We start from the raw sequence: 22,105 nt of genomic DNA, 5'->3' as shown, positions 1-22,105 counted from the left end.
ACCGCGTATCATCTCTAGTTACCAACTCCCTGTGCTTCTGATCTGTAACGTCGACAGGAAGTGACAACCATGAGACGGCGTATCATCTCTAGTCAACAACTCTCTGTGCTTCTGATCTGTAACGTTGACAGGAAGTGACAACCATGAGACGGCGTATCATCTCTAGTCAACAACTCTCTGTGCTTCGTTCTGATTTGCAGCTTTTCAGACTTATTTTGTGGCTGAATATAATTTGTGGCTTCTTAGAATCTGAATGAGGATAGTGATAGTGAGATACTGGCTACAGCTGTGTTGAGTTATTCTCGAAGTTTGAACGCTAGAATATTTTGTGTTGACTTACATCATACGCTCATAAAATTACTGAATCCATGAATGAACTTCCACCAGTATGTCCTCTGGATTATACACCCCTGGAGCATCTCAATGCTGATTGTCTATCGCAGCATGAATTGGTCGCTGAAGTTCAGATTTTTCAACCCTTGTGAATAAGCGTATCATGTGAAATCACGCGACTCACTTCATTCACGTTTTTTGGGTCATTCAGATTGCGTCCTTTGCAGCACTCGTGGGAATTCGTGTCTGTTCGCGTCTTTACTTGACTTTACGTGTAATTCACTCACGCATATTGTTTTATTTGCTGCTGGTGTGAACACATCATAAGAACCAGAGCTGATTTGGTGGAAGAGGGGTATCAGTGGCTACTAGAACCTTTTGAGTCTCCATCGACCACTAGAACATGTCAGAAACCCCCAGAAACTACTGAAGGAACCCTAGAACCTCATCAGTAACTGAGAGCAGTGTGTCCAGAGAGTGTTCAGTGTGATGTCATCTGTTCCTGTGTTAATGTGTCTTCCTGTCTGTCAGGGGGAGGAGCATGCAGCGTTTGATATGGGCGGCTACGAGGACTACCTGAGGGAGCAGGTAGGCGACCGCTGGTTCCGCTACAACCCCCGCCTCACCTGTATCTACTGCTGCAAGTCCTTTAACCAGAAAGGCAGCCTGGACCGCCACATGCGCCTACATATGGGCATCACGCCGTTCGTCTGCCGCATCTGCGGGAAGAAGTATACCCGCAAGGACCAGCTGGAGTACCACATCCGCAAGCACACCGGCAACAAGCCCTTCCACTGCCACGTCTGCGGCAAGAGCTTCCCCTTCCAGGCCATCCTCAACCAGCACTTCCGCAAGAACCACCCGGGCTGCGCCCCCCAGGAGGCCCACAGCGCCTCCCCCGAGACCACCACCGCCTCCGTCACGTCCAGGGGAGGGCCAAGCGATGAGGCCTCCCCCAGCCAGGAGGAGCCCGAGGGTGGGGGCAGCGGTGGCGGAGGCCAGTACAGTGAGGGTCCTCAGGCCTCGGTCTCCACCACAGGGCCTGACTGACCCCGCGGAGGGGGAGGGGGGAAGGATGGAGATTGTGGTGGGGAGTGACAGACGTGGAAGGCCGCTCTGATCCTGTTGCACCTGAAGCCAACGGGACGCTGAAGGCGTCGAGTCAAAGCAGTGACTGAAAAGACGCCTCAGAGTCTGAACTGAGATTTTTCCGCTTTAAACCGCATCTACCTTCACTAACCAAACCGAACAGATCGAGAGAAAATGAAGAAATGCCACACACTCCTACAACCTCATACACCACACGATGACGTGGTCCTCGTTTGCCTCCGTCTAGTTTATGTTACAGATTTCTACTTTTATATTTACAGGTCCTACAGGTTCACAAAGCAGCGTCACAACAGTCTGTCTGGTGGAAACTTTGCCAAACTTCTCAGTGCCAGTTTAATAGGTAGAATCCTTCGTATTTGCCTTGAGACAATCTGGAGCAGCTGGTTAATAACAATAACCCTGCGCGCTCTTTAACGTGCCACAGCGGCATTAAAAAGTTTAGTTGCACAAAAAGATTCAATGAGAAAAAACTACGACTGTTAAAGTTCAGCTGTGATCAGAGTTCCTCAGTCTTTGTGACGTTAGAACCAATTTAATATCTTTATGTTCTCATGAAGCTGAAAACATTTCACATCACGCAGAGATTTCACCAACACCTGCAGGGCTGCAGCTAAACATTAATGAGGAGTCAGTTTATTGATAAGTACGTTAATTATTAATTCTATAAAATATTAGAAAATATAATAAAAAGTCTTGTTTTCAGATGTCTGTTTGTTGTGATCGACAGTGTAAAACCCAAGAAGAAGATAAAGACGTTCAAACCAGAACATGTTTCTAATTTAATTTTTCCAAAATCATCTAAAGTTAATAATCATGATCAAAAAAGTTAATTTAAACAAAGTGATTAAATCAGTTTATCGTTTCACTTTTGTTGCTTCGGGATTCTTGAACTTTGTTCTCAGAAGCAGAAAAGTCAAAATTATTCACTGTTCGTCGTCACATAATAAAAACAAATAAATATAAGTTAAGGGAGCCCAATGTGTGGAGTTTACATGTTCTCCCCATGTCAGCGTGGGTTGAGTTCCTCTCAGCAGCAGTTTAAAGTTGAATCGTGCCAAACCTTAGTTTCAGTTTAACAACTGAACCTTCTGGAAAAGTTACAAAATAATCAGTATAATCTGTAAATTCTAGATTTAAATAATAAAATCATAGACATCAGAGGCATTAATATGAAGCGTTGGCACCATCTTGTTTCAAAATGTGTGATGTTTTCTTAATGAGTGATGGTTTGATGTAGAAAGACCATCTGTATTAGAGATTCTAAAAGGGTTGCTTACTCAACTATTCCCAGAGCTTTCAACTGTATCACATGACCTTCCCCAGCAAATCAAACCTGCTCAGGTGTCATCAGGACTTGGGTCACGTGGTAAAAGGTGGGCGTATGTGGGGGGACATTACAACCCTCGTTCATGCTCAAGGACGCCCCCCCCCCATTGCATCACCAGAAGAAGATCATGGGATGCATCTGAAAGCTCTGGGAACAAATAGGTATTGACATCATGCAGTAAAAACAGTCTTGAGTAAAAGGCGAAGAACTCTGATCACGCTGGAATAATTAATTTGGCAGTAAAGTAAATTCTTAAGATTATGGTTTGATGATATTAATGAAGTGAGTTTTAAAGATCTGGCGGTTAGAAAGGACCATCTGGCAGCCTGTTGACTGAACGGACTCACAGCAGGAAACCTGGACGGCGTCCAGCCTCAGATAAGCTACACAGCTCAGTTACCTCTCATCACTACGCAATACAGCTGCTGCACTGCACAGCACAGCACCACCGGGGGGCGCTCTGACCCACTCACACAGGGCGCTCCGTCTGTCTTCTCAGATATTTTTATAAACAAGCATGTGTTTTATCTTTTCTTTGTTTTTCTTGGACACTTTTTTGCTCTGACAATGTGTGTGACGGACGACAGGAGCTTCACGTTCGAGGAGACGTGTCACGTCCGATCAGTAACGTCTGTCAGTGTCGCATTAAATCTGCTGCACGTCAACGACTCAAAATTAATAAACATAACTGATAAAATAACTTTGAATTCAGTCAGGGAGAATTAACAGAAAACTACTGCCAGCTGATGAGTACATTAGCTGTCATCATCAAAATGGAGACAGGTTATGCTAACATTAGCTTGCAAGCTAACTCTTTTTTGCTTACTTATCATGTATCCTGTATCATGTTGTATTCTATTTCAGGACAATTATAATTCATTCATTTGTGCTAATAGGCTAATTATAAGCTAGTTAGCTGGAAGTGTGCTGACTTAGTTTCGTATTAATTTGTCTTGGACAGACTCAAAAATCAACATTAGCTAGCTAAGTTTTTGCTCACTCATTGTTCTGTAGTGTTATTTTGTTCCACACCACAAACATTCTTTTCTAAAGGGCAGACACAACATTAAAATTGACATTAGCTCACCAGCTAACTCAGTTCTTCCTTACTGATCATGTAACTTTACAAATAATATTCCAGTGGTTCTATTATTACATTCATCATAACGTTAAACCAGAGATCTCTGTTGCTCAAAGAGTTAATGATCATGTCCTAATCAGCTACCTTTTAGTTAACTGTTAATATTTGCTAAGAAAACATTAATTTACTCAATTACTCATTATGAACACTTTGTATTCTATTTCAAAACAATTCTGTGGCACAAACTGGAACGTGTGATTAGCCTAACCCTTCGCTCTGTTTCTTAAACAACAGCGCTCTCATTTTAGTGGAGAGCGTCAGGTTGGATTAACGAACACACCCTATAGCTTGATATGATTCTTATTACAGGCTTGTAATTCAACCTGGATAAAACATCTACAGGACACGTCACCACAACATCACGTGACACTTCTGATGATGACGACAGACGCAGTTGTTGAAACTGTCATGTAAGGGATAATGTATAATGATCCGGTGAATACTGGGAAAATAACTCCCGACAGGGGAATAGAACCCCGACGCGCAGCGGAGTTGTTTTCCCAGTATTCACCGGCTCATTATACATTATCCCACTTATTACACGGCTAATTATCAGTTAAATAAATAATTTGAGACAGAATATTGATTAATTATACGATTTTTATTGATTTATAAATTAAATTGGGAGGAGAGAAAAAAAAAACTGCCGGCAACGGCTGAATCTGCGCTACAGTAGCTACAGGGAATCAAGATCAATGATCAACCTCCCTGTCGTCCACAATCTTGTGTCTCCTCTCTTTTCCGTGTGCCTCTGAGCATCCCTCTTCTCCGGCATTCTTCTCATCTTCAGCCAGTAACCATGACTCAAGATTTTCATGCTCATCAAATATGTTAAAAGTTATATCATGAAAATACTCCATCTTTGTATCTTGTAAATTATTATTATTATTATTAAGTGGTAACGGCTACGTTAGCCCGATAATAAAGTAACTGTTGTCAGGGCAGCGTCCCTAGCAACGCTGGGCTACATAGCAACGGTCATTACACAGTAATATCAGACCTCTGAATGCCGCAACTAACCAATCAGAATACAGCATTTAATAGAGCCGTGTAATAAGGTATGATAAAACAACACTTAAGAACCGTATCAAGCTACGTATAAAAAGTAGGCTATATGAATTTGTTTGGACGAACACACCCTATAATTTATTCAGGCATGCTAATAGGCTAATTGTGAACTGGTAAGCTGAGCTTAGTTTGCTAACACAAGTTAGTATTATTTTTTTCATAGACAGATTTAAAAATCTACGTTAGCTAGCTTTTTTCTTTTTTTTGTGCATTATTTCCAGTAGCACAGTATTTTTTGTTGTTGTTGTTTTATTTAGTTAACAGAAATTGATTCATTTTAGTTAGTTTTATTTTCCTTAGGCAGACACAGAAAAATTACATTAGCTCACAAGCTAACAGATTTTTGGTTACTTATTACTCATATCATTTTTGTTTGTTTTTAACTTTGCATATACAATTTGTATTCCAGTCGTTTAGAGCTATTACTATTCATGACATTAATTATTAAGAATAGTTTTCTGTAGGCTAACACACAGATTAACGTTAGCTTGAAAGCAAACTGATTTTTTTGGCTTATCCATTGTTTTCTAAGCTGATGTTGTCAAACATTAATATTTCCAAGAGAAATACACAGAAAGTCAACATTCTATTAGCTGTGTTAGCTCTTATGCTAACGTTAGCTTGCAAGCTAAGTGAATTTTTGCTTCCTCACCACGTACAATTATGGGTGCGTTCATAAATACTCGCTGTGGGAATGCACCGTTCGGTTCTCTAGAACACAGTCTGAGCAGCAGAGTGCCGAGCGGAGTGAACATACGATTAACTTAATAGTAATTAATTCACACTGCCATTTAAATGTACAGCGCCAGATTGGATTCATGAACGCACCCTTACTTACACACATAGACCTCCATTTTTAAAAGCTAATGTATGTGAGCTAGATAGCTAATGTTAGTTTGCTAATGTTTCACAGTATGGAAACTTTAAGGAAAACTTAAGTGTTTTCGGGGTGGATAGTGTAGCTGAACGACGTCAGTCTCATCTCTCTGTGTGCTCTGTAGGTCCAGGATGTGTTAGCCTAGCTTAGCACAAAGACTGGAAAAAGGGAAAACTAGTATCCTAGCAATATGCTATGTTGACTCAAGCTCTTTAGCTAATGTTTGCTCGCTAGCTAACAGGAAGTTAACTTTTCCAATCAGGATATTATTCTTATGATATTGATAAAATACTGTGTTTCCCCCTCTGTGCTGAGCACAGTCGCACATGTGCAGTAGAGGTAATGCGTCATCAGCACAGAAGGTTCTGATTCGGTCATTGATCGGGTAGCGACAGGTGGAGGACCCTGTCAGACCAGATGGATGTAGGAGCCAGGCCACGGAGCTGGACCACAACAGAACCCTCCAAGTTCACCTGCCGGAGGGCGGGAGCAGGTCGGACCACCTGGCAACCAAAGGAAAGACGAGGTGGCCACGTTGGCCCTCCAAAACAACTTCAGCACTTATCAGAGAGAGACACGGGATCAAAAACAAGTTTTTATAAAAACAGAACAATATAAAATCACATATTATCAGACATATTTAAACTACTAAGATGTTTTTTTGCATATGAATAATGTAAGTAAGCTAGGAGTTAAATTCAGATGTATGGTAGGTAGGCAGGTAGCACATGGATCGGCTGTTACTGTTTTTCTACGGAGCTGTGAAACAGATTCTCAGTGGACGGTAAATTTTTTTATGCAAGTGAAGCCAGCGGCTCTGTCCTCACTCCGGCTGGCTGGACTCGACTGTCCTCACTCCGGCTGGCTGGACTCGACTGTCCTCACTCTGGCTGGTTGGACTCGACGGTCCTCACTCCGGCTGGCTGGACTCGATGGTCCTCACTCTGGCTGGCTGGACTCAAGTGTTCCTCCCAGATCCCGCCACCGCCGCACTCACTCTTCAGGCTAAACCAGGAACTATCAGGTATACAGACTCTTTGTTTTATTCAGTGAATCGGACGTTTACCTTTCCCTACGTAGCAGAATGCTAACAGCTAAACCTCAGTGCGAGCTTCAGGCCGCAGAAATAAAACTCACCTGTAAATAAACTCAACAGCAGGAAGAGCTCCTGCCAGTCACTGCAGAGGACGACAGAAAACACAAAACAGGGCTGGGCAACATGGAATAAAAATCAGTTGTCATGACAACCACAAGACCTCTTATCAATGTACCACGGCAGCAGAAAATACTGCTTTCTGATTGGCTGGCAGATATTTGTAAAACTCCTGTATGAAGAGACGCAGCGGCAAAACCAGATGTATCTTCATAACTGAGGACATCTTGTTTTATTTCTGCTCACATCAGATTTCACTTCAGCTCATCTGGTTCATGAATTTTATAATGTGTAAAAACAAAGTCCTGAAATAATGAATTTTCAGCCGGCTTTTTTTTTTAAGAAGTCCCAAAACAAATGCAGCAAATATTCTCTACAGAAATCTACAAATGTTAATTTAGTTTGCTGTTTATGATACAAATATACAGATTTATTTTTATCTTCACAGAACTTTGTTCACGTCTTAAATCTCACAAAACCAGAAAATAATAACTGCAGTATTTCCGCTCCGTACAAGCCAACTGAAAAGTTTGCACACTGTGACTTCTGCATTAGATATGATTTACAGGGTGTCGGCTGAAAAGCAGTGTTGTGCTGCCCTCTGTTATTCTGTGAGACCTGTGACAGTGATGTCATAGCGTCCTCTGGAACACCTGTACGTCACTGCAGCTGTTACAAACCAGTGGAGGTCAGCTAAAGAGTTTCGAATGTGTTTGGATGTTTCAAACCGAGTCTGATATTTAACAGGCATGATATAACACATGAGCTTATTAATACTCATCACTGTCCCAAATTTCAGTTTAAATAAATATAAACGTTTATCTTTTGGCTGTTGATCAGATCAAACCAGGAAACTGTACATTAACTTATTTGATCATATTATAAACGAGACAAACTGGAAACCAGTCTGAACTGGTCTAAACTGGTGGAAGGAGCCCAGGATCAGGAGCGGGTCGCACTGACTGTAAAAAGTCCCCTTAAACACTCAGTAAATACTCGCTTGTTTCAAACTGGTGAACGTCACACAGGTTAGAAACATCACTGTGTTATTTAAGTTTCTTGATGTCCAAAGTAAACGCAGGTGGGACTTTGTTTTGTTGGCATACGTGGAGAAATCTGAATTAGTGTTATTCATACAGTTTAGAGTGGTGGGAAATATCTGGGTATGCTAAGCTAACTGCTGTTATTGGTGAAATGTTTTGTACTCGAGAGTTTTCGTCTTATTTTTGTGAAACTGAATTTCAAATCTTCCCGGTTGATGTCATCGTCACACAGCTCAGATGTTCCATTTAACTTTTACTCGTTAATGTTAACATTAGTTCTCTCAGTAACCCTGGCAGTTACTGGGTCCACACAGTAATTAGTTACTCCATGGCAGTGGTTCCCAACTGGAAAAGTAGGTCGCATGTCCATTCTGAATGAACCGCAGGCGACTCAACATGTGTCAAGTTTGTAAAAAACACTACATTTCCAAGTACAGTGAATTTCCGGCACAGAGCTTTTCTTTTAAAGTGCCATTTTCTGCTGTAGAGTGAGTGAGTGAGTGAGCAGAGACAGCAAACTAACTCAACAACACGGCCAAATGCAAATATGATGCTGAATGTATTAAACTGTGTGGACGTTGAACTAATGACAAGGGAGAAATCTGTAGCTGTACCAGTTGGGAATGCCTGCTCTGTGGCCCCTTCACCACTTCACAAAACACCCGCTAACACCTGCTAACATCTGGCTTTTGTCTTTACAGTCAGTTTTTACACCATTTGTCGGCTCCAGCTCTGATCTGCAGTGTGGAAATATAACACCCAGGTGAATGGACTCATTTTAGCCCCTTTACCGCTGAGATGCAGTGAAACGCCCCCACAAAATACCGTACGTCTGTCTCTGCCCAAGCTTCACTCGAATCTCCTTAAGTCTGAAAGAGAGACTGCGTACATAAGAGCTACAAAAACAAGTAACCACCGTAACATTTCCTGAGGCCTTCATGCTGCTATCTGCTGTTTACTAACCTGTGTGATGTTCAATGTGACACACCAGAGGAAAAAAACAGCAACAAAGAAATGCCTGCTTGCCTGCACGCTCCAGTCTTCTGGCAATGAGAGAGGACGTTACAGCTGATATTTAGCAGGTTTTCCCGTGTTTAGAAAAAAAAAAATCTGCATTCATGAGTTAAGTTTGGTAGAAAAGGGGACCATGTAAGAACCAGGCTCTGGTTCCAACTGGTTCCAACTGGTTCCTGGTTTAAAAGCTTTTTTTATCATTAAATAAGTACTTTCTTTTACAAACTGACAAATGGCCTCTAGAAGAGTTGAAAACTTTACATTTCTTTCGTTTTTCAATCATCACATTTATCTCAACATAACATGAAAAAAGTATGGATGCACGATAATATCAGCACGTCGTCAGTATCGGACGATATCAGCTTTAAAATGAACCTTGAGAATCAGCAACATGCTTTTTCTTATTCAGCACAATGACTGAATATTACAGACACTGACAGGCATTCTGCTGCTGGGCCGTCACCATCACAGTCTGTCTGTATAAGATGATGTTAATTCCACCACAGAAGAGACTTGATGATGATCACTGACATCAGAGGGAAAAAGTGGATATATCGATATTGGCTATTGGTCAAATGAGTTGTTCCATATTGACATATCAGATATCTGCAAAAAATCCAGTATCGTGCAGCCCTAAAAAAAGAAAGGAGGCTGATGTAACGTGAGGCGACATCGCACACTCGGCTCGAACACGTGCTCACATTAAGAATATTTTCCTGATTCATCAGTGTGCCAAACTGTTGAGTTGCCTCGTGGATCAGAGCAGAAGTTTAGAGCACTAAACTTGGAAAAGATGAAAATATGACACATGTTTCTTAACATGTATTTGAAGAAATCCTCGGAGTCATTTGACGTCATCGTCGTGTGGCATAGATAAAGATCAAAGTGAAATTCTGCATCAAGATAAAAAAAACAAGCCAGAAATCCTAAAACATGATTTTGTCCCAGCTGTAGAAGTGAAATGTGGACATGTTGCCCAGCTCTGACAGAAACACGTGAACAAACAGACTGACCTAACTCTCCGTGCAGCAAAGAGATGAAAACATGAATTAACCCATTCATCCAAATCTCTTCTCAAAGGCTGCTGGTCAGATTATACAGGAAACTGTAGGTTAGTTAGTTTGGTCACCAGTAACATCTGAAAGCTACTCATGTTAATGAAACTTAAAGCTCCTAAACCAGACTGAACTGGTCCAGACTGGACCACCAGTCCAGACTGGGTCATGTCCTCAGTACTCTGTTTCTTCTCTCTGCACTGACTGTAGTGACTTTTTATTTTCAGTGAACAGCTCATTTCAAGCCAGTTAAACTCAAAACAACGCTGCTGCCAGATCAGCCGGTCCAGTCCGGTCTGATCTGGTCCGTTTCTCCTGGAGGAAACTAGAGAGGAGGAAAAGTTGGATCAGAGTTACGTTCAGGCCCGACTGCACCTGAAGCGTCAGGGTTTTAAACCTGAGGTGAGTCAGAACACAGGAACTGAACCAAAGACTGTTTTCTTTCATTAGGTTCAGTCAAAATAAAAAACACTCATCTTGAGAGAATCTGTGGAAACACGAGCCGTTAAATGTGACGACGACTCAACACCTGAAGTTTGGACGCACAATATTCATATTAACAATCTGATGTATGATGTTTCCTTGAATTGTAGCTGCAGACAAAATCAGTAAATGTTCTTTGACGTATTTGTTCAAATTTAAACTTTACAATCAAATTTGAAATAAATGTTCAAAACACAGTTTGGACAAACTGCAGAGATTTAAATGAACTCACTGCTCAGACTCCAACTTTTCCTCTTTGACGTTTCTTCAGTTCATTTCAGTTTCATCTTCAGTCAAACTGTGAAAACAGCTCAACCTCATCATCATCATCTTCATCTTTATCATCAGCCTCTGGTCTTCAAGGTTTTCTGAGTCGGTCGAGGCTCCACCTCTTCTCTGATCAACTCAGTTGCTTTGGTTGGTTTCATGTTCCTTCAGCTTCTGGCTTTTTATTTTGTACTTTTTACTGTGTGAATCAAATGTTTATTATATGAATATCCAGTAACCTTGACCACAACATGCCTAATTATAAATCAGATCATTTAGATATATTCACTTAATGAGATTACTCTTTACTGTTGATTCCTCAAAGTATATCCTAATATATCAAAGCAGAAAATGAGTCAAAGAAAAAAGTTTAGTAAATTAACTTTTAATACTGTACATTTTTTTAAAAGAGGAGGTACTTAACAAGTCCTGTAGTCGAGGCACCTGAAAGGATTTATGTGAAGATCTTTTATGTTGCATGTCTCTGTTGCTAAAACATGTTGGTGGTGGGGGGGGGGGGTGAGGCCAAAGGTTGATTATTAGTTTAGAAAAATGTGAAGAAGCTTCTTTCACCATGACCACTAGATCACTCACAGGTCGCATCTCCTCCAGAGGAAATAAAGCACTTTAAGTGTCGACCGGCACCGACTCGCCTCTTTCTTTACTCACACCATTGCCCACAATGCAGCACAAACTCCGCTCACATGGTGACGGTCACGGGTAAATGGTTGAAATAGTTTAATGTTACAGATAAATGGTTAGATATATTTAATAGCAGTGGATAAGTGGTTGAAACAGTGAGCTAATGGGAACGGATAAACATTTGAAATGCCTGAAATATAATGGATAAACAGTGGAAATGGTTAGCTAAAAGTAACAGATAATCAATTAAAATAGTGACCTAGATGTAATGATAAGCAGTCAAAAGAGTTAGGCTGAACTGCTAAAATAGTTTACTAAAAGTAATAAACAGTTAAAACTGTTAGCTACAAGAAATGAAAAACTGTTGAAATAGCTTAAAGAAACACAAACAGTTGAAATAGAATGCTAAATATAACGGATAAATGGTTGAAACTGTTAGCTACAAGTAAATGAAAAACCACTGAAATAGCTAATAGTAACACTAACACTTGAAATATTTAGCTAAAAGTAAAAACTGTTGAAAAAGCTAACTAAAAGTAACATATAAACAGTTGAGACTGTTAGCTAAATGTAATGGAAAAACAGTTGAGCTAAAAGGAATGGGTTGAAATAGTTAGCCAACAATAAAAGATGGTTAAAATAGTTAGCCAAAAGTAACAGATAAGTGGTTGAAATAGTTAAAAGTAAAGAATAAACCACTGGAATAGTTCACTAAAAGTAATGTAAAACAGTTACTGAGCTAAAAAGTTAAGCAATAAACATTTGAAATGCCTAAATATAACAGATAAACGGTTGAAACTGTTGCTAAAAGTTATGGAAAAACTGTAGAAATAGTTAAAAGTAATGACTTGAAATAGTTAGCTACAAGTAATGTAAAATAGTTACTTAGCTAAAAAGTTAGCAATAAATATTTGAAATGTGTAAATGTAACAGATAAATAAAAAAATAGTTAAGTAATGACAATCAGTTGAAAAAGCTAAAAGTAATGGCTGAAATGCTTAAATAGTTAGCGAAAAGTAACAAACAGTTGAAATAATTAAAATAATTTAAAGTAACAGGTAAACAGTTGAAACTGCTAAGTAAAAGTAACAGATAAACTGTTGAAACAGTTGAAAGCAATGATAAGCTGTTAAAATAGCTTAAAGTAATGTCTGAATGCTAAAATAGTTAGCTAAATGTAACAAACACTTGAAATAGCTAACTGAACAGTTCAAATACCTGAAGTTGAAATATTTAGCCAAGAGTAATAGATAAACACTTAACAATAAAAGATGGTTGAAAAAGTTACCTAAATGTACGGATAAATGGTTTAAATTGTTAGCTAAGAGTAACAGATAGCCTAAATATCTGAAACAGCTAAAAGTAATGAAAGGCTGAAACAGTCAACTGAAAGTTGTGGATTAACATGAGTAAAAAATACCTTTTTTTTCAGAAAAATTTATTTTGTTATAGTCATTAAATGTATTTAAGCTAATTAATAACCTCAATATAAAGTCATTTGCATGGTCACAGGTGGAAATCATTCACACCCAGTAACATAAGTGTTGAACTGTGAAGATACAGTCACAGAGAGAAAAATTAAATCATGTCTTCATGTCCAACTGTTTGTTGTACTGTTACAAAAGGAAAAAAACGTGGATTTAACTTTTAGCTATTTTCTGAATTTGCTGTTGAAGCAGGGCTCCGGACAGTTTTTATTGGTTACAGGGGTCAGCCACTCGGGCGGTGAACAGCATGGCGTTGATGGTTGACTCTCTGATGAGCAACAGAAACGGTCTGTCGGCCAGAAAAATCTCCCGGTCTAAGTTCATGGAGCGTCCGATGGCCACCACGGCGGTGGCTGCTGCCGCCTCACTGCCCTCCTCGTTGACCTGCAAACCACAATACAGGTTCCTTCAGGATCCGGTCTGACCTGACTCTGGATCATTGTCTGAGTCCTCAATGTGTTTTCTAATAACTCAGTGGAGGTTAGTGTTCAAATGTCCAGGCACAGATGTACATTCTACAATTTAAAAAGAAGAAAAACTAAAAAAGCAGAAACGGTTGGTGTAAATGTTTAATTCGTTCCAACATGTTGAGACGGAGAACGTTTAAATTTCACTGTGAGGCTGATAAAAAATAAAGTGTTTATGTAAGTAGCATTTATCCACCATATTTTTATTCACAAGGCCTTAAAACATCTGTTGGACCTTCTGCTGATATTCCAGAAACTACATGTGAAGCAGCGTCACAGGTCGCTCCGGCATCATTACAAAACACAGCTTGGTGTCACTCCTCAGGTAACTCTGTATCAGTGATGTCAGCAGTATGTGTGAGTGATGTCAGTATGTGTGAGTGATGTCAGCAGTATGTGAGTGATGTCAGCAGTATGTGTCAGTGATGTCAGCAGTATGTGTGAGTGATGTCAGTATGTGTGAGTGATGTCAGCAGTATGTGTCAGTGATGTCAACAATATGTGTGAGTGATGTCAGCAGTATGTGTGAGTGATGTCAGTATGTGTGAGTGATGTCAGCAGTATGTGATGTCAGCAGTATGTGTCAGTGATGTCAGCAGTATATGTCAGTGATGTCAGCAGTATGTGTCAGTGATGTCAGTATGTGTGTGATGTCAGCAGTGTGTGTGTCAGTGATGTCAGCAGTATGTGTCAGTGATGTCAGTATGTGTGAGTGATGTCAGCAGTATGTGTGAGTGATGTCAGCACTATGTGTGAGTGATGTCAGCAGTATGAGTGATGTCAGTATGTGTCAGTGATGTCAGCAGTATGTGTCAGTGATGTCAGCAATGTGTCAGTGATGTCAGCAGTATGTGTCAGTGATGTCAGCAGTGTGTGTATCAGTGATGTCAGCAGTATGTGTCAGTGATGTCAGTATGTGTGAGTGATGTCAGTATGTGAGTGATGTCAGCAGTATGTGTGAGTGATGTCAGCAGTATGTGTCAGTGATGTCAGCAGTATGTGTCAGTGATGTCAGTATGTGTTAGTGATGTCAATATGTGAGTGATGTCAGCAGTATGTGTGAGTGATGTCAGCAGTATGTGTCAGTGATGTCAGTATGTCAGTGATGTCAGTATGTGTGAGTGATGTCAGCAGTATGTGTGAGTGATGTCAGCAGTATGTGTCAGTGATGTCAGCAGTATGTCAGTGATGTCAGTATGTGTCAGTGATGTCAGTATGTGTTAGTGATGTCAGTATGTGTGAGTGATGTCAGCAGTATGTGTGAGTGATGTCAGCAGAATGTGAGTGATGTCAGCAGTATGTGTGAGTGATGTCAGCAGTATGTGTGAGTGATGTCAGCATTATGTGTGAGTGATGTCAGCAGTATGTCAGTGATGTCAGCAGTATGTGTCAGTGATGTCAGCTGTATGTGTGAGTGATGTCAGCAGTATGTGTCAGTGATGTCAGCAGTATGTGTCAGTGATGTCAGCAGTATGTGTGAGTGATGTTAGTATGTATGAGTGATGTCAGCAGTATGTGTGAGTGATGTCAGCAGTATGTGTCAGTGATGTCAGTATGTGTCAGTGATGTCAGCAGTATGTGTGAGTGAAGTCAGCAGTATGTGTGAGTGATGTCAGTATGTGTGAGTGATGTCAGCAGTATGTGTGAGTGATGTCAGCAGTATGTGTCAGTGATGTCAGCAGCATGTGTCAGTGATGTCAGCAGTATGTGTCAGTGATGTCAGCAATATGTGTCAGTGATGTCAGCAGTATGTGTCAGTGATGTCAATGTGTGAGTGATGTCAGCAGTATGTGTGAGTGATGTCAGCAGTATGTGTGAGTGATGTCAGCAGTATGTTTGTGATGTCAGCAGTATGTCAGTGATGTCAGCAGTGTGTGTGTCAGTGATGTCAGCAGTATGTGTCAGTGATGTCAGCAGCATGTGTCAGTGATGCCAGCAGCATGTGTGAGTGATGTCAGCAGTATGTGTGAGTGATGTCAGCAGTATGTGTGATGTCAGCAGTATGTGTCAGTGATGTCAGCAGTGTGTGTGTCAGTGATGTCAGCAGTATGTGTGAGCGATGTCAGCAGTATGTGTCAGTGATGTCAGCAGTATGTGTCAGTGATGTCAGTATGTGTGAGTGATGTCAGCAGTATTGTGTCAGTGATGTCAGCAGTATGTGTGAGTGATGTCAGCAGTATGTGTGAGTGATGTCAGCAGTATGTGTGAGTGATGTTAGCAGTATGTGTGTGATGTCAGCAGTGTGTGTGTCAGTGATGTCAGCAGTGTGTGTGTGTCAGTGATGTCAGCAGTATGTGTGAGTGATGGCAGCAGTATGTGTGAGTGATGTCAGCAGTATGTGTCAGTGATGTCAGCAGTATGTGTCAGTGATGTCAGCAGTATTGTGTCAGTGATGTCAGCAGTATGTGTCAGTGATGTCAGCAGTATGTGTCAGTGATGTCAGTATGTGTGAGTGATGTCAACAGTATTGTGTCAGTGATGTCAGCAGTATGTGTCAGTGATGTCAGTATGTGTCAGTGATGTCAGCAGTATGGGTCAGTGATGTCAGCAGTATGTGTCAGTGATGTCAGTATGTGTGAGTGATGTCAGCAATATTGTGTCAGTGACGTCAGCAGTATGTGTGAGTGATGTCAGCAGTATGTCACTGACCTCCAGAAAGGCTTTATGGAAGGCATCTGAGATGTGGAGACCATCACTGCCGTCCTCCAACATGCCTGAAACACACAGACAAACTTTATGAATGACTAAGACTACATGTGTGTCATTTTGTGCCTCCTTTACTGAGGATGATAAACACAGACATAAAAACTTCTCAGAACCAGAATCAGCTTTAGGACTCTCAGTGTTTTTACACAGAATAAATATACAGCTGGAAATGAGGACAACAAAACTGAACAAATAATAAATCTGTAACAGTCGTCAGAAAAACTGAAATATGAAGGATTTACAGTCTTGAAACAAAGACGAACAGTTAGTGCTTTGAACAGAGGATCGTAGGACACGAGATTAAACCATATACGTCTCAGTTCCCTAATGCCCAGCACTCATTTTAGTTCCCAAATGGCCCATGCTTATTTTAGTTCACTTAAACTGTCCCATAACCATCTTTCACACCATCAGGCAGGAAGCTGTCAGAGTTTGTTTTGAAACACTGACTAAAAGTGTTTCAGAACAAACTGACCTGTAAACAGGCCACACCTCCTCCACTCACCTGTACTGTAAACAGGCCACACCTCCTCCACTCACCTGTACTGTAAACAGGCCTCACCCACTCCACTCACCTGTACTGTAAACAGGCCACACCTCCTCCACTCTCTGTACTGTAAACAGGCCACACCTCCTCCACTCACCTGTACTGTAAATAGGCCCCACCTCCTCCACTCACCTGTACTGTAAAAAGGCCCCACCTCCTCCACTCACCTGTACTGTAAACAGGCCACACCTCCTCCACTCACCTGTACTGTAAACAGGCCCCACCTCCTCCACTCACCTGTACTGTACACAGGCCCCACCTCCTCCTCCTCCTCTCATCAGATGGTTAGATTGATAAATCTCTTGAGACCACAGGTGTGTTGTGTGTGTGTGTCTTCGCCACCTCACCTGGCAGACTGGCCTTCTCCGAGGTGAACAGGTCGGTCAGTCCCATGGCCTGAAGCTTCTCCTTCACACTGAAACTGTCCTCCACCCTGAAGCGAGGGATGTTGACGGCCACAGTGGTCTCTGTCATCTCATCAAACCAGCCGGTCAGTTTGTCCAACGTCAGACTCTCCTCCACCTACACACACACACACACACACACATATTAACACATAATATACAATACACATTCAAACACACACAACACAAAATCAGTGGATACATTTTTTTAATGGCCACACCCCCTCTGATGTCACACTCTCTCTGATGACTTGAAATTAGATTCGTTGGTCTGATAACATTTCAAAAGTTCTGAAAGAGCCACACAAATAAATCCTTTTATCTCCTCCCAGTTTAGTGACGGGCTAAACAGGAAGTTAGCCGCTCAGCCAGAGGAAGTCTGTGGTGCGTCTGCTCTGTGGTGCGTCTGCAGTGACGCAAATGATCTGACCCGTTTCTGCGCTCACGTTCATCTACAACTTCCTTTGATTGGCACATTGTCTCCTGAGGAGTACCTCAAGGGTCCGTGTGCAGACCACTGCTCTGTTCATTGTGTTCATGCTCCCGTTCTGAAACATTCTCCATATGTTAAATTTAATTTCTCTGTTATGCAGACAACATTCAGATTTATATATCCGTCAGAAGACGCTCCACCAGCTGAAAAAAAGAAACATATGGTTGATTTCTCTGAACAGATCAACTCTGATTTAATTATGTGATTACTTTTAATAAATCAGTTTGTTTATTTATTCTGATGTTACACAGACTGTATCAGATTTGTGTTCCCAGGTGATCCCAGGTTTATATATTTTAGATATGCAAAACTGCTGCACAGAAATTTCCCTCCAGATGAATAAAGTTATAAACTTCTGTTTTTTTCTGTGGTCACAAATTTTTCCTGCAAATGAGGAACAATTCTATATATTTTACATTTACATTTGTCTTTTTATATCTTGTATAAATACACCCGTAAAGTGTTTTCAGACACTTTGAATTTACAATTAAATCATCTCCTTACTTCCTGATGGCTGTGTGGTTTTTGTTGTAGCGCCACCTTCTGGACAAACTTTACATGTCTATCTCTTTTGACTCTATGAACACATCAATCATCAGGATGTTGTCACTGTAATCAACTGTGCAGCCTGCAGGGGGCAACGGCAGAGTCATTGTAAATAACTTTATGTGGAAATATAAACTGGAGTTTATCAGAAATGTCACAGAAGAAGAAACAAGGATGAAACGCTTTGAAAAGACGAGACGAGTGAAGTAAAATAAAAACCAGACAAGCAGGACACCAGAGGACCGTCAGAAGACTGATGGACAGGTTTACCTTTCTGAGAGTGGTTTCTTTACTCGGCAGTATTATCACCATGGTGATGTCATCTCCACGGTATGGCATCTCCAGCAGCTGCACCTGGTCGTTGGGGAAGTGCCTGTATCTGAACTTGGTCTCCTGGTACATCATGGTGACCGAGCAGGTCCGACTGTCGCTGACCTGGAAGTCTGACACGTACACGTTGTCTTTGTCGAATTTGCTCTTCCACTGACCCTGAGACCAGAGATGAGAGGACAAGAGACATGAGAGCAGAGACCAAAGATCAGAAACAAGAGGACAAGAGATGAAGAGACCAGAGGAAGAGAGACAAGAGACGAGCGGACATCAGCCGACATTCAAACAAAAATAATTACACATTCAAATATTTCACAAAGAATGTCTGGCCACTGTGGGATTGCTACAGGTGTGACAGGAGCAGGTGTGAATGAGGTACAGGTGTGACAGGAGCAGGTGTGAATGAGGTACAGGTGTGAATGAGGTACAGGTGTGACAGGAGCAGGTGTGAATGAGGTACAGGTGTGGGTGTGACAGGAGCAGGTGTGAATGAGGTACAGGTGTGACAGGAGGAGGTGTGAATGAGGTGAAGGTGTGACAGGAGCAGGTGTGAATGAGGTACAGGTGTGACAGAGGTGTGACAGGAGCAGGTGTGAATGAGGTACAGGTGTGACAGGAGCAGGTGTGAATGAGGTACAGATGTGACAGGAGCAGGTGTGAATGAGATACAGGTGTGACAGGAGCAGGTGTGAATGAGGTGAAGGTGTGACAGGAGCAGGTGTGAATGAGGTGAAGGTGTGACAGGAGCACGTGTGAATGAGGTGAAGGTGTGACAGGAGCAGGTTTGAATGAGGTGAAGGTGTGACAGGAGCAGGTGTGAATGAGGTGAAGGTGTGACAGGAGCAGGTGTGAATGAGGTGAAGGTGTGACAGGAGCAGGTGTGAATGAGGTGAAGGTGTGACAGGAGCAGGTGTGAATGAGGTGAAGGTGTGACAGGAGCAGGTGTGAATGAGGTGAAGGTGTGACAGGAGCAGGTGTGAATGAGGTGAAGGTGTGACAGGAGCAGGTGTGAATGAGGTGAAGGTGTGACAGGAGCAGGTGTGAATGAGGTGAAGGTGTGACAGGAGCAGGTGTGAATGAGGTGAAGGTGTGACAGGAGCAGGTGTGAATGAGGTGAAGGTGTGACAGGAGCAGGTGTGAATGAGGTGAAGGTGTGACAGGAGCAGGTGTGAATGAGGTGAAGGTGTGACAGGAGCAGGTGTGAATGAGGTGAAGGTGTGACAGGAGCAGGTGTGAATGAGGTGAAGGTGTGACAGGAGCAGGTGTGAATGAGGTGAAGGTGTGACAGGAGCAGGTGTGAATGAGGTGAAGGTGTGACAGGAGCAGGTGTGAATGAGGTGAAGGTGTGACAGGAGCAGGTGTGAATGAGGTGAAGGTGTGACAGGAGCAGGTGTGAATGAGGTGAAGGTGTGACAGGAGCAGGTGTGAATGAGGTGAAGGTGTGACAGGAGCAGGTGTGAATGAGGTGAAGGTGTGACAGGAGCAGGTGTGAATGAGGTGAAGGTGTGACAGGAGCAGGTGTGAATGAGGTGAAGGTGTGACAGGAGCAGGTGTGAATGAGGTGAAGGTGTGACAGGAGCAGGTGTGAATGAGGTGAAGGTGTGACAGGAGCAGGTGTGAATGAGGTGAAGGTGTGACAGGAGCAGGTGTGAATGAGGTGAAGGTGTGACAGGAGCAGGTGTGAATGAGGTGAAGGTGTGACAGGAGCAGGTGTGAATGAGGTGAAGGTGTGACAGGAGCAGGTGTGAATGAGGTGAAGGTGTGACAGGAGCAGGTGTGAATGAGGTGAAGGTGTGACAGGAGCAGGTGTGAATGAGGTGAAGGTGTGACAGGAGCAGGTGTGAATGAGGTGAAGGTGTGACAGGAGCAGGTGTGAATGAGGTGAAGGTGTGACAGGAGCAGGTGTGAATGAGGTGAAGGTGTGACAGGAGCAGGTGTGAATGAGGTGAAGGTGTGACAGGAGCAGGTGTGAATGAGGTGAAGGTGTGACAGGAGCAGGTGTGAATGAGGTGAAGGTGTGACAGGAGCAGGTGTGAATGAGGTGAAGGTGTGACAGGAGCAGGTGTGAATGAGGTGAAGGTGTGACAGGAGCAGGTGTGAATGAGGTGAAGGTGTGACAGGAGCAGGTGTGAATGAGGTGAAGGTGTGACAGGAGCAGGTGTGAATGAGGTGAAGGTGTGACAGGAGCAGGTTTGAATGAGGTGAAGGTGTGACAGGAGCAGGTGTGAATGAAGTGAAGGTGTGAATGGGGTCCCAGCTCAGGTACCTTGAAGTAGATGGTGTTGACGAGGACCAGGACAGTGTTGGAGTCCAGCGCCCCTGCAGGCAGCGTGTCCTGGATCAGGTTCTCCGTCTTGTTTGAGATCCAGTTGTTGATGGTGATGCGGGCCTTTTCCGGGTTCTCCTGCAGCACAGCGCAATGGTTATTAGATACCTGAGCCCTGATTGGATCAGGTGATGACGCGGATGTGTGATGGAGCAGGTTACCTTGAAGTTGAGAGGCAGCAGTTTGGCGCCGTACACTGTCTCGCTGATGTTCTGGTACGTCTCGTTAAAAATCAGAGACTTGTCTCCGAACAGTCGGTTGGCGGAGATCAGCTCCGTGGTCTCGTCCTTCTTCCTGTACAGACGACAGTTGAGTTTGGCGAAAAAGAAGTGGACTTGATCCGACGTCTTCTCTTTGATGGTGTCGAACTCAAACACCTGCAGACGGAGACACACACACCTGTCAGGTGCATCTGCAGCTGCTTCACAGTCACTGTTTCTACCTTCCTGTCTGAGCTCCGCACCCGATACAGCTCTGTTCATAATAATAATAGTAGTAACAAAATAAATAATAATAATAATCATTATCATCATCATCAAAATAATAAATGATAGTAATAATAATAATTTATAATAATAATAAATTAGTCATCATCATAAAGATAAATAATTGTGACAATAATTAATAATAATACTACCAATAATAATCATACTAATGAATAATGATGAAGATGACCTCCATAATCTGCCGCAGTGTCTCGTTGCAGGCTCCCAGTTTAGTCATGGCGAAGGCAGTGGAGATGCTGATGGGGGACATGAAGATGTTGGAGTTGGGGGTCTTGCTGAGGGCCAGCTGTTTGTACAGTGACAGGGCGAAGCGGCTGTTGGCCTTGGACAGCTCCCACACTCGGGGATTGGTGGACTCAGGGACTTGCTCGGACGTCAGGGTTGGGTCCTCGGGGCCATCGGGGTCGGGGCTGCGGTAGATGCAGCGCGGCTCCAGGGCGAGGTCTTTGGGTTTGGCATTGCAGATATCGTGATGAACGGTGGGGGAGACGAGCGGCAGGAACGTCACAACCAACAGCCAATGAGCAGCCCTCATTCTGTACAGAGAACCAGTCAGAGGTTAGACTGAGTGTCCAGTGATATTTCTGTCAGAGAGCATCTCCTCTATCACTTTATATATTGTTTTTATACACCCTTTAACTCTTAGTGAACAGTGTGATGGTTTTTGGTGGGCGGGACTTAGCTGGAGGCAAAACAGTTCTCCACAGACATTAGCTAGCGCTAGCTAACAAGTTGTGTTGTCTTGTTTTAGACGATGGAGGAAGATGATGTGAGTGGTGC

At 42.5% G+C, this 22,105-nt stretch overlaps 2 protein-coding genes across 4 annotated transcripts in view; one reads left to right on the top strand and one right to left on the bottom strand.

Annotated features, from left to right (window-relative positions):
- The window catches only part of zbtb37 (zinc finger and BTB domain containing 37), a 28,917-nt gene extending 21,294 nt beyond the window's left edge, over positions 1-7,623 (top strand). For all 3 annotated transcript variants that reach the window (XM_050055570.1, XM_050055569.1, XM_050055568.1), the window contains one exon: positions 865-7,623. In XM_050055570.1, coding sequence (XP_049911527.1) covers positions 865-1,383 — 519 coding nt within the window. In that variant the 3' untranslated portion in view covers positions 1,384-7,623. The remainder of the gene's footprint in view (positions 1-864) is intronic.
- A 3,750-nt stretch (positions 7,624-11,373) lies between these two features.
- The window catches only part of serpinc1 (serpin peptidase inhibitor, clade C (antithrombin), member 1), a 13,798-nt gene continuing 3,066 nt past the window's right edge, over positions 11,374-22,105 (bottom strand). The window contains exons 2-8 of the mRNA XM_050055575.1: positions 21,495-21,861; positions 20,981-21,196; positions 20,760-20,897; positions 18,434-18,652; positions 17,068-17,242; positions 16,117-16,181; positions 11,374-13,384 (exon numbers count right to left, since the gene is read on the bottom strand). Of these exons, the coding sequence (XP_049911532.1) occupies positions 13,208-13,384; positions 16,117-16,181; positions 17,068-17,242; positions 18,434-18,652; positions 20,760-20,897; positions 20,981-21,196; positions 21,495-21,860 (1,356 nt within the window). The 5' untranslated portion in view covers position 21,861 and the 3' untranslated portion in view covers positions 11,374-13,207. The remainder of the gene's footprint in view (positions 13,385-16,116; positions 16,182-17,067; positions 17,243-18,433; positions 18,653-20,759; positions 20,898-20,980; positions 21,197-21,494; positions 21,862-22,105) is intronic.

This window comes from Epinephelus moara, chromosome 10 (genome assembly GCF_006386435.1).
Source record: "Epinephelus moara isolate mb chromosome 10, YSFRI_EMoa_1.0, whole genome shotgun sequence".
Lineage (NCBI taxonomy): Eukaryota > Metazoa > Chordata > Actinopteri > Perciformes > Serranidae > Epinephelus > Epinephelus moara.
Note: the sequence above shows the minus strand (reverse complement) of the source record. Positions and strands in the feature narration are given on the sequence as shown.